Genomic DNA, 24,070 nt, shown 5'->3' on the forward strand with positions numbered 1-24,070 from the left:
CACGTCAGAGGGAATGCTATCAGAATCTGATAACAACAAATTCCTACCTCGGGATTCAGAAGAATCAATAAAGGAGTGATCCTTGGAGGTAATCCCAAGACATTTAGCATAATTAAAACTTTTCGAACTCATTTCTTTGTGTACGAGTTTGAGATAAACAACTATCCACACATATCAAATTGCCACAAACACAGACTTATGAGGTCTTAAACGTGTTTGCCTGCTCTGATACCAATTGAAAAAGCGGGGGTCTAACAACCACACCTAATATTTTGCTCAACAATATGTATGGACTAACTCCAATATACTTTCAAGAGAATCAACTAGACAGCCAGACTCAATCTTTAAGAAAACTATATCAAAGAGTTATATTTCAATTTCTCAATTCAATCCGCAATCAAACAAATAGGAATTTGCGAGCGTGATTGAATATAAGAAATAACTTGGACGGTATCAAAAACCAATATCCAAGTGTCAATCAATTTAATCACAACCAAAGATTGGATTCACAATGGATTGAACTTAAGCACAACCTGTGATATTTCAATTACATAAACAAATATAATGCGGAAAAGAAATAACATAGACACCATAAGTTTTGTTAACGAGGAAACCGCAAATGCAGAAAAACCCCGGGACCTAGTCCAAATTTGAACACTGTATTAAGCCGCTACAGACACTAGCCTACTCCAAGTTATCTTCAGACTGGAATGTAGTTGAGCCCTAACCAATCTCACACTGATCAAGGTACAGTCGCGTTCCATACGTATCTGAATCCCAGCAGAACTCTACGCACTTGATTCCCTTAGCTGATCTCACCCACAACTACAAGTTGTTACGACCCAAAGTCGAAGACTTGATAAACCAATCGGTCTTACACAGAAAAGTCTATTGAATAGATCTGTCTCCCACAGAAATACCTATGAGTTTTATTCCGTCTTTTGATAAATCAAGGTGAACAGGAACCAATTGATACACCAGACTTATATTCCCGAAGAACAACCTAGTAATATCAATCACCTCACAATAATATTAATCGTATGGTAGCGAAACAAGATATAGTGGAATCACAAACGATGATACGAAGATGTTTGTGACTACTTTTTATCTTGCTTATCGGAGATTAACTCTCGAGCAAATCTTGCAGAAGATAGTACTCAGTCACGATAGAAAATAACAAGATCAGAACACGCGACTACAGAGAAAAAAGTTGGGTATGGCTTCACAATCCCAATGAAGTCTTCAAATCGTTAACCTACAGGGTTTTGGAGAAAACCTAAGGTTAAAGGAGAATTGACTCTAGTCGCAACTAATATCACACACGAGGTGTGGGAATAGGTTTCCCAGTTGCTAGAGTTCTCCTTTATATAGATTTCAAATCAGGGTTTGCAATCAATGTTACCTTGGTAACAAAGCATTCAATATTCACCATTAGATGAAAAAATGATTTGACTCAAGCTAATATCCTTCAATTGTTAGATCGAACTTAGCTTGTTACACACAAATGAAAAGTGACTTCATTTAGATATGGGTAACCGTACCTAGACGTGTACACCTTTTTGGCTCAACAATAGTGAACCGAAGTTACCCATATGAACACTTTCATATCAACCTTATTCATCTTAACCATAACTAGTTCAAATGACTCAAATTAAACTAGTTCTAGAGTTGTTCAATTGTTCATATTCTGATAGAAGTATACAAGACACAATTGGAGCAAAATCGATTTTGATTCACTTGAATCAATTCATGAACGTTATATCCACGGTTTGCGAAAGATTGCATTCCTTATTATGTATATGTATTAGTTCATGAACAAACTGATTTTAGAACTTAACTTACTCAAGTATGCATACAGGTACGCATACTTAAGTAGCCGGACTAAGTTTGGGTTCACCAGTATGCGAACGGGTACGCATACCACTAAATATAAACCAAACTCAGCAGAAAATTCTGGAACTTGAACTTAAGCCATTACGCAAACCGGTATGCATACTATAGTTCCCGGACTTTTATTAGCCAACCAGTACGCATACGGGTATGCATACTATGGTTCCCGGACTTGGTTTATACATATGCAAGTATGCATACTTTGCTTATAATCCAATCATGGTTAATTGTTCTAAACTCTTATTTCAGTCATTGAAACATTCTTTGAAGACGACAATAGCTGTCTCACACAAACTATTAGCTTCAAATCAATTTTCAAGTGATCGAATGATCAATATGAAACATTCCGAGTCTACATCAAATGACTGTCTCACACAAATCATGTAAGATGTTACCAAGTGATTTTAACAAGATCATCTTTTGACTTTCGTCAAGAATATAAGATGAACTTGGTTAAAGCGAAAGCTTACCAACACATATTTGGAGAAATAAGTAAGCGAGTTAAACTCAGCTCGAAATATCAAATGTGTATAATTGAAGTCTATATCTATACGACTTTTGTTTCAAATAGGAGATAGAGTAGATATACTTTTGAGTGATAGATGAGTTCAAGTCTCCACATACCTTTTGTTGATGAATTTCCACAAGATCCCCTTAGTAGTTCTTCATCTTCAATCGATGAACGCCGTGAAGTCGAAGCTCAACTACACTTTCTATCCTAATCCGAGACTTAGATATAAGTATATTAGAAATCAAGACTTATAGTTTTGGCAACTAAACTTGACAAACAAGCTTGAGATAGCAACGCTTGCGAGTTTGACCGAGCAGTGCTCTAACACATTCTGCTAATGTCCAACCACCTTACAATGGTTACAGAACTTTGGAATCTTAGGAATCTGGATCTTCTGTGAAAAGCTACCCTACTTTTATTCAACCCAAACTTTATCTGGTATAGAATTAGCTAAATCTATTTCAACTAAAACACTTGCATAATATCCAATCTCTTTTTTAAGAGTAGTCTCATCAAATTGAACTGGTCTTCTTATTGCTATTCAAATAAACAATATAGTTGCTTCAGTCCAATATTCAATACTTAAACCAAGAAACTGAACCCGTACGAATGCAGTAGAAGATTTTTGGTTTTTAGGTTTAAAATTCTTTTCACAAAATCCCAGTTTAAGAACTTCTGTACCAACCGTCCAATAACCATGATATATATGCATCTGATCCTTCTTATTGTCTAGCTTACACTATGTTTGTTTACTCCTGACTCATCTGAGTCGTCTGGATCTGAGTAAAATCACCTGACTCATCTGGATCTGACTCAATATGTTTGTTTTGTGTCAGATCTTACTCATCTGACTCAAAAAACGTGAGTCAGTGGTTTGGTCCCGTGAGTCAGGGGTATTTTGTTACCTGACTCGAATGGGTCCGAGTCAGGGGTTATGTCTGAGTCATAGGTCGAGTCAGATCTGACTCAAAATGCAAAAAAAAAAACGATCTGACTGCTGACTCGACCCGAGTCAGAGGTTGACTCAGATCCAGACGCCGAGTCAGCTGCAAACAAACAAGATGTTAGTAATGAAAAACCTTTTCCAAGAGGAATTAGTTTACAGTTACCTGTGATTTTCTATTGATTACTTAAAGATATCCAATTTAATCTTCACAAAATCTAGATGCCCAATTAGACTGAATTTCCATTTCATTTATGCTTGCATCAATTTCCTCATCTGGATTGAAAAAATCTAGATCATTTCCTTTTTTACCAATCGTAAACTTAGAATCATCCTTTGATGAAACCCTAACTAAATCATTTTCTTCAATTTTTTTTGAAACAGATCGAGAAATCGGTATTCTCGATGATTCAGACATTTTTAATACCCGGATTTGATGTTAGAAGCAACACCAATCATTGATAAAACTAATCTAATTCACCAAAAAGTATCCGAATTAATGAAAAACGCTGAAAACGATAAACTAGATCGAAAAATTTGAGACTGAGTCGATCGCCGATTTCGCTATAAACTCTAGGATCCTTCATGATATCCCCTTAACCAGCATACCAGTTGCGTTGTTTTCCTGTTAACAGAATTCAATATCATTTAGATTCTCATTTGCATGAAAATCTTAATAATAGTTCGTACAACATTAATGATATTTCATCTAATTGGTTACCCCCTGCTCAAGGTATTGTTAAATTTAACGTTGACACTTCCTTTAATCATTATACTAACCACAATGAAACTGGGATTATTGTCTTACGTGATTCAACAGGAACCTGTAAAGGGATCCTAGGAAGTTATGGTAACAGAATTCTGAGCTCAGAGGGGGGAGTGTCTAGCTGTTCTTGGAACGCTTTTATGGGCTAAAGAGATGCACTTAGAAAGTAGTCATGTTGAAGCTGATGCTGAGGTTGTTATCAAAGAAATTACTTAAGATTCATGGCTTATTTCCTGGGAAAAAAGGAACTTAATAAAAGAAATTAAACATTTAAGTAATTTTTTCAATTATTGTAATTTTTCTTTTTGTAGACGAGAAGATAACCAAGTTGCAGATGCAATAGAGAAAAATGTCAGAGAATAGCTATTGACGTTCTGCAATCTGAGAATTTTCCCCCAGATATTTGTGATCTTATTTCTAAAGGTCAAGACTCAATTTCATCCGAAGCAATAAAAAAAATTTCTTAAAAAAAAGAAACCGTCATCGGATTTTCTGTGAGAATTTCGTTCGGTATTCTATGATCAATCAGTTTAGAGTCATTCATAATTAACAAACCTTGACCAACTTGCTGTATTAAATTGGATGACACGGTGGTACGAAAATGCAAGAAAGTACTCAGATGTGCCGCCTCCCTTAATCCCTTCTCTTGTCGTTACTCACAACAGATTCCATGGTCTTGAAAATGAGGAAGATGTCTTTACATCCCAGTTTGATCTCGAGGTAAGTAGCTCGAAGCTGTCTTCTTCGAAACCAGTTCTTAAATCGTTTAGAAAAGTACGTTGTAAATCCAAAGCTACACGAATCCTTTTGTAATTGTCTCTCTAAAGTCAAAATTCTAATTGTTTCCTGTACTAAAAAAAAAGGGCAAACTCCTCGTCTTAGATCCTTCAATTTCCCATGGCTTCGAAAAGGAAGTTGCTTCAGCTCCTTTGGTTTTGGAAGCCACAGAGACAAGCATCACCAAACCATCTTTGTCTGAGCCAAATCTTGGAGTCAACACCACTCTGAGCATAAAAGCCAAGAAGGCGTGCCTTTTCCCTAATGATACGTCACAAAAAAGAAAAAATGTTCTTCTAAATCCATTATCAATCTTGAAAAAATTTCAGCAGTTAAACTCATGGATTCTAGTTCTGCATAATTGTATCTTGTATTCTTTTCTTGGTTGACCGCTTTTAGTTTGGCGTTTTGTTTCTTAGGTTCGTCAAAATGCCTTCTCGCGTCATTCTTCATGTTTTGGTTTCAATTGGGATTTCCTTTAGCTTCTTCATTCTGTTTTTACTTTTGTTAAATTTTTGTTGCTTTCTTTAAGATGTATTTTCCCGCACATGGCATATGTGCATTTTATAATACATCTCGTTTTGACTGATCAAAAAAAAAATGAATACTATTCAAATGGTAGAACTTGTTTGTAAATCAAATGATGCAGAGGAATATTATTATTAGCTAGCGGTAAATGAAACTTAGGAAATAAGGAGCACAACCTGAAGCCTTATTTGGTTATCAAGCTATTTGGAGATGTGAAAACTACAGGGAGACCCATTCTCCCTGATGTTTCTACTGTGAAACCCACGCTCCCAAAACTACAGGCGCGCACCCAAATTCTGGAAGAAAATTATTCTCAAACCCAAAATATATAAAATTCTGTTTCTGTCTTTTTTTTTTTTTTTTTTCCTTCTTCTTCTTCGTCTTTTTTTCTTCTTCTTCTTCTCCAATATACCTAGATCTCAGAAAAAGGGAGAGATTCGACTGATTTCGAGAATAAATTCATGCCTAAATTCGATTGATCTCAACAACAACACCAAATCGTCTTCTTCTTCGAATTAACGACGAACACTCTTACTACCGATTCTCTTCATTACAATTTAAATTCACTACTGTTATTAGTGGTAGCAGCAAAAATCCCTAAATGGGTTTGTAGAACACGGTTTGGTCATCATAGATTTATGATCAAAACTTGTTTTCAATGAGGATTTTGAAATGAATTTCAGATTTTTATGAAACTCTCAGTCGTGAATTGAGTTGGAGTAAGCAATACTAGATGAGTTGTGAATAAGGTTTAATTGCAGATGATGGTGTAAATACATGAAAGAAGATGATGGTGTAAATACATGATTTTGACCAAGAGCCCCCGAATAACTGAAAGATAATGGTTTGCGTGGGAGTTAATGAAACATGAAAGAAGATGATGATGTGGTTATGATTGCATAACATGTCATTCAGTCGAGAAACTATCTGCATAACATGTTATGCATTCGTGAAAATGGATGCATAACCTGTTATGCATCTACAAAATTTGTTGCATAACTTGTTATGCATTCCAGAAAACCTGCATAACCTGTTATGCAGGTTTAATTGCAGATGATGGTGTAAATACATGAAAGAAGATGATGGTGTAAATACATGATTTTGACCAAGAGCCCCCGAATAACTGAAAGATAATGGTTTGCGTGGGAGTTAATAAAACATGAAAGAAGATGATGATGTGGTTATGACTGCATAACATGTCATTCAGTCGAGAAACTGTCTGCATAACATGTTATGCATTCGTGAAAATGGATGCATAACCTGTTATGCATCTACAAATTTTGTTGCATAACTTGTTTTGCAGTTCAGAAAACCTGCATAACCTGTTATGCAGGTTTAATTACAGATGATGGTGTAAATACATGAAAGAAGATGATGGTGTAAATACATGATTTTGACCAAAATCCCCCGAATAACTGAAAGATAATGGTTTGCGTGGGAGTTAATGAAACATGAAAGAAGATGATGATGTGGTTATGACTGCATAACATGTCATTCAGTCGAGAAACTGTATGCATAACATGTTATGCATTCGTGAAAATGGATGCATAACCTGTTATGCATCTACAGAATTTGTTGCATAACTTGTTATGCAGTCCAAAAAATCTGCATAACTTGTTATGCGTCCGAAAATATGGCTACACAATGCATTATGCATCGAGAAAATAGATGCATAACCTGATATGCATCCGTAAATATGGATGCATACTGCATTATGCATCAATTTTTTATATGTACGGCTAAAATCAACCAAAACAATGGTTACATAACTTGTTATAGATGCATAACTTTGTTATGCAGATACATAACTTGTTATGCAGTCGAAAAAATGGTTGCATAATTCGTTATGCGTCTGCAGAATGTGTTATGCATCGGTTTTGGTGACTGCATAATGGTTAATTATCAAGTTTTCAAAAAATTTCCCTAAAATGAGGATCACCTCCGATTTTTTCGTTAAAAACAAAAATTTGATATTCTTTTTTGTACTCGTTGGGTAGCTCTTTTAAAAAGATTTCCAACGATATAAAATTTGTAAAATTCTAAGGCGCGGATTTTTAGATATGTTATGTCCAAGTTGCGCTGCCAATTATACCCCTGAAAAAGATAGTATGCATAACGAGTTATGCCTGAAAAGATAGTATGCATAACCAGTTATGTATTGATTCATATAATAATTTCATATAATTATGGGTGTCACGGTATACAAAATTAATTATGGGCCTGAGAACGACAATATTAATTTTTTTGGGTCTCCCCCTAATTTCCCCTTTGAAGATTGGAGATACTGTTGGGTATACCTCTACGGTCTACCCGTGATCCCATTGGATATGAAGATAGGTTATAGGGACACAATAGAGTGTATGGGCCTATACCAGTCCAGTTCTGTTTTTTAATGTCGCATCATTGTAAGTCTTATTTGCTGAACCTGCAAGGGTGTTCACCTTAGACCATAGTTCATTTCTTCAGTTAATCTTAATACGCTGTACCAATCTACGTCATTTCATCTTAATTGAGATACGGGATACCATCAGTAACCCTTGTTAATACTCGTATCAATCATGATATTCATATTCGTATCATCTGAGGCCAAACAAGGGCAAGTGCGATCAAGTGTAGTTATTTGCAATCAACTTCAAAGCTTTACTTAAAATTTTATCCATGGCACTGATGATTAACCCTTTGTTGCTGTATGTGCCGCTCAATAAAAAATTATCCACCCATTTTTTTCTCCATAGTGGGAAAATATTTGTCATGGACTTCAAAAATTTCAATCATGGTCGTCGAGATTAGACTTTAGAGTCCACTGAACCTTGATGATTTTTTCACTGATTTTATTTTTGTATTTAAATCAATAATCTCATAAAAAATTAGATTAGTCAAACTTTTCTTCTCACAGCTGTTTGTTACAAAACATAGCTTTGTTTTGGGTACAGGTATTCAAGCCGTGTAGTGACCAGCATTCTTTTCTTTCTTTCTTTTGGTAATTACAACGTGAAAACCACAATCATGATATGGACGTTTGAAGTTCAAACAAGAGAATTAGAACTACATTTCTTCTTTTAGAATCCAGAGCTAGAAGTACTGATGAAACTTTTCTGATTCGAACTGATTCAGTACTACAATTGAAAAGAGTCCACGGACAAATATGCAAAAACATTACAAAACAATTGGTAGAAATAAAATAAAAATAAGCCATCTAATGTGATTAGGATGTTAACGTATACAAAAATTGGATAAGAAATGAATATGAAGGAACATGCATGCAGCATGCCGCGTCTTTTAATGTTAGGATCAAGTGTAGGTGTCACTTAAAGAGTCCAATTAAACTCACAATCAAAGACTTAATCATGCAATTAGAAAACGGACGAGTAAGTTAAGAAAAGTTTAAATTATTTGGTTTTTGTAATTATATTACATTGGAACTACTCAAAGAAAGAAGTGATGAGATCACTGATAAGGTTGGGGGTATTTATAGTTTCATTATCTTTGAAAAGAAAAAATTTCAAGAGGTTTATTCAAGTGTTGATTTGGAAAAGAAGTGTAACCTTAGAAATGTTTATTTTATTTTATTTATTTTTTTGTGCAAGAAAAAAAGGAATTTTGAGTTGTCAATTAAACAAAATGGCCACTGCCCACTAGTGGTTTTGACATCTATATGTTGCTGTTTGTAGTAGTATTAGTTGGCTGATTGTTGAGTTTTAGTTTTATTATGCAACAAAAATAGTACTATTCCATCCCCTTTGGAATTCAGCTATTGGAGATATAGTGGAAACTTTAGTTTAATTTTGGGTTTTGAGTTCACTAATGCTATTAACCGAGAGTTTATCACGAAAATCCTCATGATAGAATAACTTTTCTCAAAATTTTAACTGGGATTTTGTTCGGTCAGTCTATAATTACTGCAGAAAGCATTTCATTTACCATGGATCGGTTTCTTACAAAAACAAATGGTTTTGGACCCATCCGACGGTTTATTGAGATCCACGTCCAGCATTTGCTCCCAAAATTGAGAAAGTTGAAAGACAAATCATGGCTGAAAATCAACCCATGTTTAACGCGTGCATCCGACCGCTCGGATTCACTCATCCATTATTATCATCTTGGTGCGTTATAAAAGTCTCTGCCGTTTGCCCTGATCCAACAGTGCAGATACAATTTGGGGTTAAATGCTCAGAAAGAAAAAACGCACAGAAAAACATAAAGTCTCTACCGTTTCATTTCATTCAATGGAATTGAACTCGGACTTGAATTCACACACCAGGTATAAAAAAAGAAGAAAATCAGAGTTTTGTTACCCCAAGTTTGAAGACACGTTTTCTGGATCATCACTTTCATGTTTCTTTGTGCGGAAAAAATTCTCAATCTCATGTATGATTCGTTTGGGTATCTCAAATTGGGGTTCTTATTTCTTTCTCTCAATGTTTGGTTTTTATTTTTCGCCTAGCAAAAGGTAAGCCGTAGATTTCTGATTCGCATTTTTTTATAACTATCGATTCACTAATGGCGTAACTACTACAGCACGTCATCCATCCCGGAAAGCTTAGGTATGTATCGGTTTCCTCACAATTAACATTACTGTAATTTTACTTTTAGCACATGTATTACATTTCATACATTAGCTTTAGTGGAACGATCCTGATATATCTATATTTCTAATCTTCTATGTTGTTTAATTGCTATTTTTTTTTATTTTTTTTTTGGTTTTGAAACAATCAATTGTTAAGCCTAGACGTTCTTGGGTTCAGACGAATTTAGCTAGAACTGGGCGTATTTGTGCATCTTACATTTTTTGTGAACCGTTGTCTTAAATAATATCTATGGTAGAAAAGGAGTGTATGATCCTTATTTACGAAGTTTTGATAATGTCAACAGGGTAAGTGTGATTATGGACTTAAAGAGTGTTCGAAAAAAATGCTTGAAAAGTAGTTTTAGCTGGTGTAAAACAGGAATGCCAGTAGCCGAAAAGCAATAAGTTAGGCTAAAAGTTTGCTATATATATATATATTTAGGTCGGCCGTGTCGTAGCTTATTAAGGAAAATTGGTAAGTTTTGGCTACAACATCCAAGCCAAACTTTCAGTCAATGAAAAATAAGGTACTGATGACAGAACGTAAATTTTAGTTTGAAGTATTAATCTGTGGTTTTTGTTAATAGCGGTTCCAGAAATCACCATTGGAACTGTAAGTTTGATTTTGGACGTATTTCGTTTGTTACTTTATCTGAAATATCTATTTGATTTAGTTGTTCATCTTGAGTGTTCCTTACAAAATCTTTGATCTATTTTTGCAGATTTTTATCGGCAGGGGATATATTGGGAGACAAGCCAGCATCCAGCTCATGTACGTATCGGCTTCGATACGGTAAATGTCAATAGAATTTCACTTGATTTGATTTGCTTTGGGATGTATTAAGTAAGGGTCGACTTGATTTGTATATTAAGTGGAAGGTTTATGAATTAAACCATTCACCGAGTTGTTCGTATAACTGACTTTAGTGGAGAAGAATGAGAAGTCAGGAAATAATTTAATGATCAAGAATGATTTTATTTGTTTAGAATGAGTTCGCAAATGTTTGATGAGATTTGTGGTTACTTTGCTGCTTTTACAAAAATGTTGCTACGATCAAAAAAAATGTCACTATCGCGGTTTACTTGAAAAAGACTATGACTTTGTTGTAGGTGGAAAAATTGAAGTTTGAGTTTGAGAATTGCTTTATCATGGAAGCAGCGTCTTGGCACAGGTAAATTTTATCCATGGATTCCTTAAGTGAATCATTGTCTGGAGTAGGACAATGGGACCTACTTACTTTGTTTCTCATCATAAATTCCTTCTGGATTATACGTAGTTTTTTCATAATTAAGTTTTCATTGCCTGCCTCTTTAAGTCAGCTGCATTCTGAATGTTTTCTTGATCATATCATTAAATACTAATATCGAACTAAAACAAGAATAATAATGTGGTTAATAGTAAAGAGAAAATGTGAAATCTCCAAGAGATGGAGAAAGATGTGGTAGCTTTTTCTTTTACTTAGACGTGCTTATTACCAACTATATTATTATTGTGGCATATCAACTAGAATAATTTCTGTTTCTGGATTTTGGTAACAAATTTGTTATACTTCAGGAGGATGATATCTTATCGCTGCTTTCTGAGGGGAAAAATCCTGAGGATTTGATGATTGATGTCAATATTAATGATGAAATCTCGAGAAAGTCATGGACTGCACCGAGCTGATTGTTGAACAAATATCAAACAAAAAGTTGAAGGTGTTGGCTGGGAAGTGAATATTTAGAAATGTAGGTTTTGAGTCTTACTTGAACATTAAATTGATGAATATTGACCAATGTGAGCTTTCTTAAATGATTTATTGAAGGGGTGTTGTGTGTGAGTCTGTGTGATCTTATCGCATTAGTCTATTTCCTAAGACTCTAAAGATTCAGGGGCAATAATTAGTTATCTCATTCTTATCATAATCTCCATTTGATATTTTGTCGAACACCTTTGCTTCTGTATAAGTTTGTAAAATTTGATGATGTTAATGTAAGATTCATTTTACAGGTTGAGCCATGCCTACAAGTTGGAGATTCTTAATATGTACAAGTGAAGGTATATGGCAGACATGCAGCACATGATTACTTCCCTTGAAGAAAAAGACAAGTGTACAAGCATATTAGGTAATGTGTCCAAAATATCTATATACTTATTAGTGGTCTTTGAATTGTTTTGAAAATTGACCGATTAATTTGCAAACAGAAGTATTGTTTTCTTAATATCTCATTTTTATATTCATCGACCGGCGATTAATGCTTTTACTGAAAAAAATTGTTTCTTTAGGTTTAAGTATCCATAAGCCAAATTATGCTTTGACGGACCACACATCTATTGGGAATAATCTAATTGTAATTGTATGATTTGCATGGCAGAACATCGAAAACGCCAGTCTCCCTCACCTAAAGCAGCGATACTTAAGTACTGAACTATATTGCATCAGAGCTAGAGATAACCAGGTACAAAAAAGGAACTTTTCAAGTTTTGCTTTCCACTTGAATTTTTATAGTAGCTTGGTCAACCCAATAAGATTATGGGCAAAAGATTGTAAATGTTTACTAAGATCACAGAGGTCGTAGAAATTGGTGATTTCTTGCAATATATATTGCCCTTTGTTTTTTTTGGGTTGAAGCTAATTAGTTTTAACTATTCTTCCCCTGAAAATTTTGCTATGTCCTGTACTTGAAAAATGCTCATTGTAGTTTGTAGTGTTTTTTCTGTAGATGATTAGAGAAAGACAATATATCAACTTAACTTCATAGTTTGTTTAAATTTTGAAGGCATGTTTCTTTAAATTTTACCTTCATCCATGTTTTAAAGTCATTTTGATCTTTACACATTAACTCTATATTATATTTATTTTAACTGTTCATATTAGATAAATAAATAATATAGGAGTTTCTGTCAAAGTTGACAACTTAACAAACTTATATGCCTAATTGTGTTGTTTGGGTGGATTTTTCATTTGTTAACTTGAGATCAATTTCTCGGATTCACTATAACCTTTTCCAAATCCTCAATTTTCTTTATTCTCCTTAATTCAAATTTCATAAGAGGCAGTATGGGAAAACAAATGTCTAATGCGGAATTCTTCAAGTGATATCGCCCTACCCATGTCGATGCATACTTTTAGTTTTCTGTTCGAAGCCATACTTTTTTGAAGCAAAAAATCGTTTCATTATTAGGTAGAGGAGAGGTATGATTACGTACCTGCATTAACAAAAATCTTTCCTGAAAAGTTTGGCAGTGACATAAATTGCAGGATGCTCGAAGTTGGACAATCTTATAGCCTCTCACTCATTGGGTTCCGCTTTGGATGTGACAAGACCCCGAGTTCTACTTTTGAGTCCTTTCTCTACGAACTGCATTTGGGAAATGGTAGTCGATTAGATTTTTTTTGAAAAATCTCGAGTGGATAATTATACTTCTTTACTTTAATATTATTTGAGTGGTTTTATAAATTCTGAATGTTGATTGAGTAGTGATGTTGTAAACACTGACACTGTAAATTACTATCTCCGTTCCAAAATAATAGGCAGGTTTGTGTGTACCTGCATTAACAAAAGTCTTTCCTGAAAAGTTTGGCAGTGATATAAATTGCAGGATGCTCGAAGTTGGACAATCTTATAGCCTCTCACTCATTAGGTTCCGCTTTGGATGTGACAAGACCCCGAGTTCTACTTTTGAGTCCTTTCTCTACGAACTGCAGTTGGGAAATGGTAGTCGATTAGATTTTTTTTTGAAAAATCTCGAGTGGATAATTATACTTCTTTACTTTAATATTATTTGAGTGGTTTTGTAAATTCTGAATGTTGATTGAGTAGTGATGTTGTAAACACTGACACTGTAAATTACTATCTCCGTAACACACAAACCTGCATATTATTTTGGAACGGAGGAAGTACGAAGCATTAGAAATTAAAATGATAAAAATGCCACACATAGAGTTTGGTTTGATGTGCTCACCATGCCATAACCATTTGACGCATTAGGTCATAATCATTACCCAGTATAAATTCATCTAAACTGGCTAGAAAATTGTGCTACCAGTATACAAGAATTCCCTTTGATAGAAAAAGTATCACGTCACGCCAACTGAATAAGTATATGGCCTCATCTTGCATACCAAAAGGTAACATAAGGGATTAGCGTTTTTAACACAATTTAGTTTGATGTGCTCACCATGCCATAACCAAAAACCCGGGCCGTTACGGCACCGGTCATACCCTAGTAAACCTACAAGAAAAAACACATATATATGGAGTAGAAGAAAAACAAAAGAATTACATTAAAAATAGCAATCAATATATCGTACCCGATTTGCAACACAGGTTGCTTATAAGATTTCTTGTTGCACATTATTGATTCAACAGGAGTCATAAATGTGCACCGAGATTTCAGAAATTTAAGTGGGCAAGGTTTACCGGAATCCTTTATTCTACTATTTAACTGGCAGAACTTATTTGCAACTTCAATATCTGGTCTTTTTCTCTCTCGGCCTGCAGATAACTATTTTTATTACCAATCCATTACTACTCAACCGGAAGAGGCGCTTATTTGGTGGTGTAGCTATATGGAGACACTGTTGGGTATTCCTCTACCAGTGAGTCCCATTGGAAATGAAGGTAAGTTGTAGGGACATAATAAAGTGTATGGAACTTTTACAGGCCCGGTCCTGTTTTTTAATGTCGCATCATTGTTCATCTTCGCTATTTTATCCTCAACCTCGATTAACTTCTGACCAAATTTCTTAAATGCTTCCAGTGCTGCTGCATCTTTAGTCCAGTAGTCCGGGCATTCTCTCTGTCCAAGATAGATTTCATCCGCAGAATGCCTAGACAGAATTTCGACGAGAGAGATACCGAGGAGTGATGAGAACCGACTGGCAATTGTTTTTAAATAAACCGCATCTGGGTTTTTCTCGAGTTCCTCATATTCAGGAGTACCTGGCTCAGGCATTAATCGACGGCTCATGGTTGGACGGTTCGGATGGTAACCTGCATATGGATATTGTCCAAAATTCATTGCTGCATGGAATGCTGAAGCTATCCATATTATTGTGCTGCATGATTGAGTTAGTTCTTCTATGGTTTGCATTTTTGGCCACCACGTCTCATCTTTCAAGTCACCGTGACCCTCAGTTCTAACTTCCTCCCACCATGACTGCAGCTCTGTGTCACTTTGGACCGACTCATCAGTAGAATAATAGATTGAACAATATTCACGAACCCAATTGTCAATAGCCGACCAAATTTCTAACCCATCCACCGCAAAAGGGTAGTCTTCGATTAGTAACCGTACACCATGTGGTTTGCTTGGGTCTCTAACTGCCATTCCTCTGAATGAGACAAAATAATTATCAAGTTCGAGAGGTATATACATATGTTTCCATCAAGAGAAAATTATATTGCGCAATTTACCTTTTAATCAGCTCTTCTGGATGTGAGTTGTCTGTGAAAACCCATTCTTTATACGCCAAAGAAGAAAATTCCATAGAGTATTTTGCTGGAAATACAATTCTTTCTACATAACCACCTTCACTAATAAGAAGCTCGCGAGCAATACCATTGATATTCATCGTATCTCTAAAATGAGGCTGCAAAAGCTTGTAAATTGGATGAAGAGCACTTAATTGTCTATTAGTAGCAAGTATGAACGGTTCAATTGCTGCATGTGTCATCAACCTGCAACATGGAAGAGTTATACCATCGAACAAGTTAAAAAAACTTTTAGCAATTCAGGTTTTACGATTGAAAAACTAATTGAACTCGAGACGTAGTACCAATGGCTGATAAGTTGATGACAAGAAGAGTCATTAACAGCAGCAAAAGCTTTGGCCAGCTGCCAGATTGAACCCTCTACGCCTGCTTCGGTTGGTAAGACAACTTTATTGATAGCACCATGAATCTCCCCATCTGGGTGAACCAAACATAACTCAATAACCAAAGGTTTTAAGGTTCCATCCTCTTGCAATAAGAGGATTGTTCTAGTAGCATAGCATTTTGTTGTTGTTTCATTTATGCGCTTCAAGTATGGTATAGTTTCATCATTATGATCTAGTATGAACAACTTTTTCTGCTCCAGAGCCTGCACATTTGAAAATGTTAATCTCACGTGATAAGAACGTCCAAGTTGGAACGTAAACTGTAAATTTTTGAGCAGGAATGATATCGCAAGTAGTACCTCTGTTACTGTTAGTCCATTCATGTTCGGCTCAATATGTTCTTTGGTTATTGAACTGGTGTGGTCTCCATAGACCGCTGGATCAAGCTTGCTAGTCGGGGGAAACTCCTATAGGTATATCAAAATTAGTATCAGATTTATATATAATTAGGCGGCAATTAAATTAAAAGTATATAGCGACTAGGATTTTTCTTTATACTTTGAGAAGGGTAATTGCAACAGGGTTTAATCCGGCAAGCATTTCTCTCGCAAATTCTTCGTCACTCCTCCAAGCAAACTCATCATCTGTAAACATATCATATAGTTCATGAATGTTAAATATCAGCTATATTCAATTTCGGTAATCAAAATGATCTTTCTTCCTGATTTTAAAATATGATGAACATACGCTGGATCACATCAGGCTTCGGGTATTTGAGAGGTAATTCACCATCAGAGCGAAAAAATTCTTTGAGTAACTCAAAGCCACCGCTTGATTTCAATGAATTTGGATCTATCCGCTGCTTTTCCCATCCCTTGTAAACCTGTAGCACCTCTTCGAAGCTGTCGAATTCATTACATGTTTTGCTACATACACCTGTTATTTCTGGGAGCAAGACCTGGCCCAAGGACTTAATAGAGACGGCTAGAAAGTCCGAGAACTTTAAACGGCTGAACTTTTCATCTCTTGGACAGTAGATGTCTATGTTCAGTATACACAACCTGGTTTCGTGCGTTGAATCTGCAATAAATGGGTAATATCATTGGTATACAATTTGCATTTCACCAACAACACAGATATATAGGTACTTCTCAACAATTAATCAAATGAGTCAGTGAAGGGTGGTATGTGATACCTTTTGGGTTTGGTTTTCGACCAGTCCTTCCCCTTCGAGGATAAGGATACTCTTTTGACCCCCCGAGAACAGGACGGTTAAGTCCCAAATCATTGTACGTTGCATAGTCATACACTCGATCCCAAGTCTGTAGTTCTCCAGTTCCATCGCCTCTAAGATTTTTAAGCTCATCTTCTCTGTATTTACGTAGAGGTTCTGGTGTGCTACTTGTAAGGTAACTCTGTAACAATCAAAAAAATTCACTACATTACGGTTCAATATTTTTAACCATGGAAAAACGTACAAATTTTATTATTGGTGATGATATTATAAGCCCAAATAAGAGAAACTAGAGCTAAAGGGGTTTCTGTGTTTACCTGGTTAACGAAGAAAATACGAGTATACTTGTAGCATTTGGTAGGGTAAACCCATGAATTACAAACAAAGTGAGCAGGACCAGAGCCAGGGACATCTTCTAGGATTAGTGTTTTCAGAAAAAACTCACCATGATGATTATTTTTGATAAAAAACGCACCAGGATGTCCAAATGATTCATCCCATTCAAACGTAACATCAAATTCTACTGTTTCTGCAGTGATAGGTGATATCCTGCAACTCCAGTTTTCCAAATAAGCTTCTTTACCAACCTTCCCTCGCATTTCATTTTCTACAATAGTAAAATTATTGGTCAATATCATTAGAAAAAAGTATATACGGATCTGTGCCAGTAGCTGGTCAATATCATTTGAAAAGTACATGCATGCATGCATGGCTGTTTTAGAGCTTCATCATTATGTGCCAATGCAAATTTGATTGAAATTAAGATTCAATATAACTAGTTTTAATGAGTAATTAGAAACAGAAAATCGGTTAGTTTCATACCTGGATCACCAACAACAGAACTGATGAGTTGCAAACAAACTTTACAACCAAACAACTCATGAGCTCGATCTAACATAGAAGCACCAAAGTCATTGAAATCCAATAGATTCCTTTTTTGTAAGGCAACCTTCCCTTTGATCTTGATAACCTTTTCATCTTTGTCATCTTTCGCTCCAAAACAACTCATAGTGATTAATGAATAGGTAGCAGTATATACTGACTGAAAGATCTTTGGGATGATTAATGTTAGAAGACTGATTTTCGAAGCACAATTTATAGACCCATACGAACAAATTGAAGTAAAGTAAGAAAAAGATTAAATTAAAGAAAAAAAGATAATCAGTTGTTGATTAAAAAATAATCATGGTACTAGTTCAACAACTTTGGATTATAAGTTAATTTTCTGTTTCGCCTACTAGCTCTTCAAAGTTCAAACCCAATAAAAAGAGCAACAGTCTGTAAACTACCAGCAATCAGACATGTCCAACAGTAACTCCATAACTGAGGGTGATGAGGACCCATTTTAGCTATATAGGGGATTAAGAAAATAGGGATCAGTATAACTTGAACTAATAATCATGGTTGATGCAGGACACCTTTATTGTTCTTGACCCTCATCAGGGTCATTCTTATTTTTCTAATAATGAACTGCAGTTCCGGCACGACTATGAGATGCGCAACTCATGACCTTATGTCGTAGGACCGCTATGACGAGAAGAGGGTGTCCCTTATCCCATTCAGTGTTAGTATTTAGTATTTGGTTTATTGGTAGTAATTAGCTTGGTAATGGGTGTCTTTATCAATTATAAGGGATGGGTTAGATTTAGCCATGTGTTGGCATTGTAACCGTTGGATCTATTCAGTAGAGTCGAGCCGTATAAGCTCAGAGTCTGTAATGAAACTCTCGGGAAAATGTTAATCTAAATTAATCGTTCAATCGATTTCATGGCTGGTTCTTATGAACTAGATGGTTCAGATCTTCGGATCAGAGAGATTACATTTATTGTTGACGGAAACCCTGTTGTTGTACATCCAGGTACACAACACCTTATTGGTAGGGCCTGCACGAGTATGAGATGCGCAACTCATGACCTCAATGGAAGGGCAGGAAAAGGGAAGATGCAGCTGCAAACATAGGAATGATAGGTGGAATTGGAATGGCAAATGTAAGCTCAACTCTGACTTTCCAGCACAAAAGCGCAATGGTACCTTTCTTTTGAGGGCCCAATGACCCATGATATTTGTTAGCCAACTTTGCTGCAAAAAGATATCTATAAAAAAACCATGCTTTGAATCTTCAGAATCACAAAATCTCGTTGTCATTGTTGACATTTGTGTTTGGCACTCTTTATACGGGGAACCGGGTCGACGTCCTACGATGTATTAGTATCTGGGTACGATAGCTACGTACCTAATTAACCAGTAATGATCAAATATATATATGCCGTAGGTTGCAATTTTAAAGACTTGCTTCATCCAGGCCTTCACAGCTTCTGGAGATGTCGAGGACCCTAATGAAATAGGGAGTGCTAAATATTACTACACCCTAGTAAAGTGTCCAATGCTTACAATTTCGTTGAGAATGCCTATTATTAATTCGATGTAAGCAGAACTTGAACCTATGGCAATAAATGGCCAACAATATGCAGAATATATCAGCAAACTAACCCGGCCCTGAGCATTAGTCATCCAGCATTGGTTTCTCCTTGGCAATAATGTCTCGGTATAGTTTTAACTAAGCTACTCAAATATGCTGCTAGTACCTGAATATAGATTCAAGAAGGAAAACTTCAGAGTGATAATCGTATATAGACAAAGATTTACATAATTTATATCAACTATATATTCTAGCAGATTACTAAAACTAGTTCCGCTAGATGAATCAGTTTTCTATTGAGAATGGGATTGTGCCATTTTTCTCATATATAGTTTCCTTACATTGCAGTCAGTCAAAATAGTAGAACCCATGTCTCTGTGTATTCGGAGAAATACTAGCGCAAGTACTCCATCCAGATGTTCCTCTCGGACGTCATCTCTTGCGGCACTTCCAATCATACTGTTGCTTTCAAGCATCCGGCTTACGAAATCTTCCCTATTATGCTGCTGTTGTTTTTACTCTTTACTCTTGCCAACAGCTTTCATCCAGCCAGCATCCGTGGAGTTATCAGGAGCGCAAAGTGGAAACGAGTTGCAATTGTAGTCATACGTGTCGTCCTTACGACGTCTTCTCTTGTTATTTCGTCACGTGTCACCTCTTTCTCCGCCAGAAATTATTTCTACACATCCGCTAGTCAAAGTGTCAAACAGTGCTGTTTAATCATGGAAACCTATTTTGAGGCATACTAGATTATTTTGAGGCATACTAAATAATGTCAAAATAGGGTCACAAAATAAAAAACAGCATCACCCCTCATCCATCATTTTGATAATGGCATAACTACCTTTATATAATTAATGTAAATGATTATGATTAGAATTGTTTAATTATGAATTTTAAGGATTGATTAAATATTAAATTATTAGTGGTGAATTAGTAGAAAAATCAAATTTATGTGAGAGAGTTGGGATTTTTGAGAGGGAGAAGAAGAAGTGAAGAAAAAAGCTTGGGTTTTGACTTTTGAGATTTTAGTGATTAGAAGTGACCAAAATGTTTGATTCAAATCAGAGGTAAACTTCTATCGAGGTTTAATTTCCTTTTATAAGTTGAATCTGCCAAAAAAATGAATTTTTAAAACCCAGATCTGCTGACCAGATGAACAGTTCGGCTGATAGCTTTTGAGCCGGAACCTCTGTATTTTTGAAATTATACCTAAATTCGGCAGATAACTTGTCAGCCGAACCTAGGTATAATTTCAAAAAAACAGAGGTTCGGCTCAAAAGTTATCAGCCGAACTTCACTCAGAAACTGAATCATCCACTAGATTCGGCTTGAAAAATTGAGGTTCGGCTGGAAAATTGAGGTTCAGCTGAAAATATTGTAAAGTCGCATTAGCCTAACATAGTGTTTCTCTAAATCATACGCTAAGTTCGGCTCAAAATTGATACTGCAAGATCAGCCGAACTGATCTTCTGAAAACCCTAATTTCATCTTTGAAATCATATTCTACCGATCAAACAAAATAAAATCAATCAAAAACAAGATGGGTTTGTTACGCATACATTCTAAAATACATCTAAGAGCAATTGAGATTTGGATTTCGCGTTCCAACATCGCTCACTTCGATTTGTGTTTCCTTTGTTTAGTTAATTTCTTTATTAAATTGGAGTCCTAGATGTTTAAGTTTAAAGTTTATTTTGATTTTTAATTTTAGGTTTTTGAGGATAAGGAAACTATGACAAATTGAAATTATTTAGGGATATATAGGTAATTACACTACCTTTAGACATCCCTTATAAACCCCCTAAATAATATAATGGATGAGTATGCCTCAAAAAAAATGAGTATGCCTCAAAATAGGTTTCTAATCTTGTGAACGTTTAGCCCACCCGAAGGAAGCATTACAAATTACCTCAGCCCAGTTAATGTAATCTTGAGTAGCCACACCACTAAAGCTTCGATTATCTTGAAAATATTTGGTGTTACCAGGAAAAATAATGTAGAAATAGGAGGATTAAAGAGAGGATTTTACAATTTTACAAAATTAGATGGGATGTTTTTCTTCTCAGAAAATATGATTAAAGGTTCTTTTTTTCTTTTTTCTTAATATGCATGTAAAATCATATAATTGAACAAACAAGAACAAACATTGAATGGTTATGGTATATCATTGGATATGTCTTTTGGTTGGGAATGGATGCAACTTTTTACCTGCCGATGTTTTCCTTTTCCTTTCAAGTAGTTACACCATGTTATCAAGAGTTGATGATGTGGTTCATCACATATGAAAACGAACCAAAAAGTAGGCCAGTCAACGGTAGCTAAAACGAATATGGCCTCTACCGTATTCGTTACCGATAAGATTACCGGATATCCAATATCTGATAATATCCGACGGATATTCAAAAATATTTTCATTATCCGTTCCAATAACAATATCGGTTATACGATAATATCCGATAGTAATTCATTATAATAAAAATAATTTAAGTTCTTTTTTAGTCTTTCTCTAATTTCATAAATTACAAAAAAAATCAAAGGAACCCTAAGGAAATTCCACTAAACAAAACCAAATACCTTGATCAAATGCACAAATTTGACTATAAAATTATTATATTAAATTAGATTTAAACAAAACTCAAATCTTCTCCATCAATATTGAAAAATTCTCCGCTTTTTTCACCACCAATAAAACTAGTTGTGTTTTTGTTCTTCCATAATATTTTTATTTATACCACTCTTCACATACTACCAAGCTAACAACTAAATATATTACTCAAAAAAAATATTAAAAAATTTGCATATGCATTCTTTAACGGATATCGTATATTATCCTATAGGATAATGCCTATTCCGTATCCGTTTCGTTAAGGTAAGAATATCCGATAAGGTACCGTATCCGATATCTGTTATCTGAAATTTCGGATAATATCCTAATGATTCGGACGGAATCAGACGGATATCGAATATTCGGTTATCTATTGACAGCCCTGCCAAAAAGTTTCCATATTCCTCCACCATTTAATTCCCTTGGTATAACTTTCTGGTCACAAAATTGACGATTTTTTTTCGAATATAGTATTTATAGGTTAAAAACATGCAATAAATATTTCTACCATTGAGGATCACATAGATTTTTTTTTGATCAATAAAACGATATATATATATATTAATAGATAAAAGAATAAAGAATCGTATAGTTTACGAGACTCAGAACCAAAATAGTCCGAGGTGAAAGATAAAGCTAAAGCTTAATCAACAATGCAATTATCTCCGAACTACCTCTTCCAATTTGAAGACTAACATTTCAAATCTTGTATCGTTGAGTGCCCTGGATGGATGAGACCAGTACAAAATATTTGCCTCAATATCTAAAATGATATTTTGAGCAGTTTTCTCCTTTGCTTCTGCGATAAACATTCTTTCCAGATATTCCAACAAATGGCATAAGGTAGTACGTTCCAAATAAAGTTTCCACCTATAGTGAAATATGTTCTATCTCTATCTTTGAAAGCATCCTTTATGTCATCCTCAGGGGATCTTCCCACCCCAAAACCCTCCAAGAGGACATCCCATATAGAGGATGCAACTGAACAATGTAAGAACAAATGATTTGTCGTCTCTAACTCCTGCTTGCACATACAACATCTGTTCACTAATGTTCTTCCTTTCTTTTCTGAATTTTCTTGAGTAAGTAAGGAATTATGATGGACCAACCACGTAAAGAAGCTAACTTTGGTTGATACATTATTATTTCAAACAATCTTGTGAGGAAAGTCAACAAAAGAGGAGGAAGGAATTAAAGCCGAGTAGCAGGAACGTACCGTAAAGATTCCATCAACTGTCCACTTCCATCTTCTCTGATCTTCTTCTTCAGTTAATATCACCTGTTGCAGTTTGTTCGATAACTCCCCAGCTTCTGCAATCTCTAAATCTGATAGTCGCCTCCTCACGTCAAGATTCCAATTTCAATGTCCTTCATCGTCTCTGACATAGAATTGGCTAACTACATTGTTCTTCTTCCTCGATACATTGTATAGGTTGGGAAATCCTATTTTCAAAGGCATATCACTCAACCACTGGTCTTCCCAAAATCTAGTTATGTTTTCTTTACCCACTTTGTGCAGGACTCCTGTAACTACCGAAAATCAGTAGTACACCCAAATAGTAAGTAAACAAGATCTAAGACATGAGATACCAATTTGATTACAAAAATTTTATTGATTTATAGAATGAGAACTTTCGATTAAAATATTACACACAAAAGAAAACTCTAATCTTACTCTCTAAGATGAGGTTCCTCCTCTACCAAAAATTTCATCCTTCATTCGTTGCCCAAGGACCTCTATTTATAGGCATATCACCCTTAGTGTTGGACAGCTCATTTTTCTTCGTGGATGGTCTTGTTTTATCCTTCGCCCAGCCCGTTTTCCATAAAGTTTTTCCCCTTCTTTCGCTGATACCCATGTGATCCTGTCGGGACAGTTGTCATATTTCTTGCTCAATAAGTATTATCTTCTCTGAATGACTTTTGGGAAAAGCAATCTTCCTTAGCATGTATACTTGTTTCGTGTGATACCTTGCCGAATACTCCCATAGCTTTCTCGCGATTTGCACTATTATCTCGTGCA

The 24,070-nt window shown here is 35.3% G+C and overlaps 2 protein-coding genes across 4 annotated transcripts; one reads left to right on the plus strand and one right to left on the minus strand.

The window, feature by feature from the left end:
* Positions 1-9,580: 9,580 nt before the first annotated feature.
* LOC113350554 lies at positions 9,581-12,407 on the plus strand. 3 transcript variants are annotated; one of them, XR_003360962.1, is made up of 6 exons: positions 9,581-9,959; positions 10,705-10,775; positions 11,093-11,154; positions 11,538-11,710; positions 11,973-12,088; positions 12,338-12,407. XR_003360962.1 is itself a non-coding variant. In XM_026594704.1 (5 exons), the coding sequence occupies exons 1-5, from the start codon at positions 9,582-9,584 to the stop codon at positions 11,587-11,589; spliced, it is 495 nt and encodes a 164-aa protein (XP_026450489.1). In that variant the 5' UTR covers position 9,581; the 3' UTR covers positions 11,590-11,801. The 3 variants fall into 3 exon arrangements, 1 of the variants encoding a protein (XP_026450489.1); XM_026594704.1 differs by lacking the exons at positions 11,973-12,088; positions 12,338-12,407 and having other exon boundaries at positions 9,581-9,865; positions 9,934-9,959; positions 11,538-11,801; XR_003360961.1 differs by having other exon boundaries at positions 9,581-11,154.
* Positions 12,408-14,199: 1,792 nt separating this feature from the next.
* On the minus strand, positions 14,200-18,097 carry LOC113350553 (probable linoleate 9S-lipoxygenase 5). The gene is made up of 9 exons (XM_026594703.1): positions 17,843-18,097; positions 17,338-17,627; positions 16,982-17,201; positions 16,534-16,866; positions 16,345-16,430; positions 16,146-16,253; positions 15,745-16,049; positions 15,383-15,646; positions 14,200-15,300 (listed from the first exon to the last, which is right to left on the minus strand). The coding sequence occupies exons 1-9, from the start codon at positions 18,027-18,029 to the stop codon at positions 14,532-14,534; spliced, it is 2,562 nt and encodes an 853-aa protein (XP_026450488.1). The 5' UTR covers positions 18,030-18,097; the 3' UTR covers positions 14,200-14,531.
* Between the last annotated feature and the right edge of the window lie 5,973 nt (positions 18,098-24,070).

The sequence above is a fragment of the Papaver somniferum genome, chromosome 2, assembly GCF_003573695.1.
Source record: "Papaver somniferum cultivar HN1 chromosome 2, ASM357369v1, whole genome shotgun sequence".
Classification (NCBI taxonomy): domain Eukaryota; kingdom Viridiplantae; phylum Streptophyta; class Magnoliopsida; order Ranunculales; family Papaveraceae; genus Papaver; species Papaver somniferum.

Bases quoted from the DNA above. Each gene is read 5' to 3' on its own strand.
- LOC113350554 (XM_026594704.1), top strand. From the start codon at position 9,582: ATGCTCAGAAAGAAAAAACGCACAGAAAAACATAAAGTCTCTACCGTT. The intron at 9,960-10,704 runs GTATGTATCGGT...CTATTTTTGCAG, and splicing joins ATCCATCCCGGAAAGCTTAG to ATTTTTATCGGCAGGGGATA. The intron at 10,776-11,092 runs GTAAATGTCAAT...ACTTTGTTGTAG, and splicing joins TACGTATCGGCTTCGATACG to GTGGAAAAATTGAAGTTTGA.
- LOC113350553 (XM_026594703.1), bottom strand. From the start codon at position 18,029: ATGAGTTGTTTTGGAGCGAAAGATGACAAAGATGAAAAGGTTATCAAG. The intron at 17,202-17,337 runs GTAAACACAGAA...TGATTGTTACAG, and splicing joins GTATTTTCTTCGTTAACCAG to AGTTACCTTACAAGTAGCAC. The intron at 16,050-16,145 runs GTACTACTTGCG...TCAAATGTGCAG, and splicing joins ATGGACTAACAGTAACAGAG to GCTCTGGAGCAGAAAAAGTT.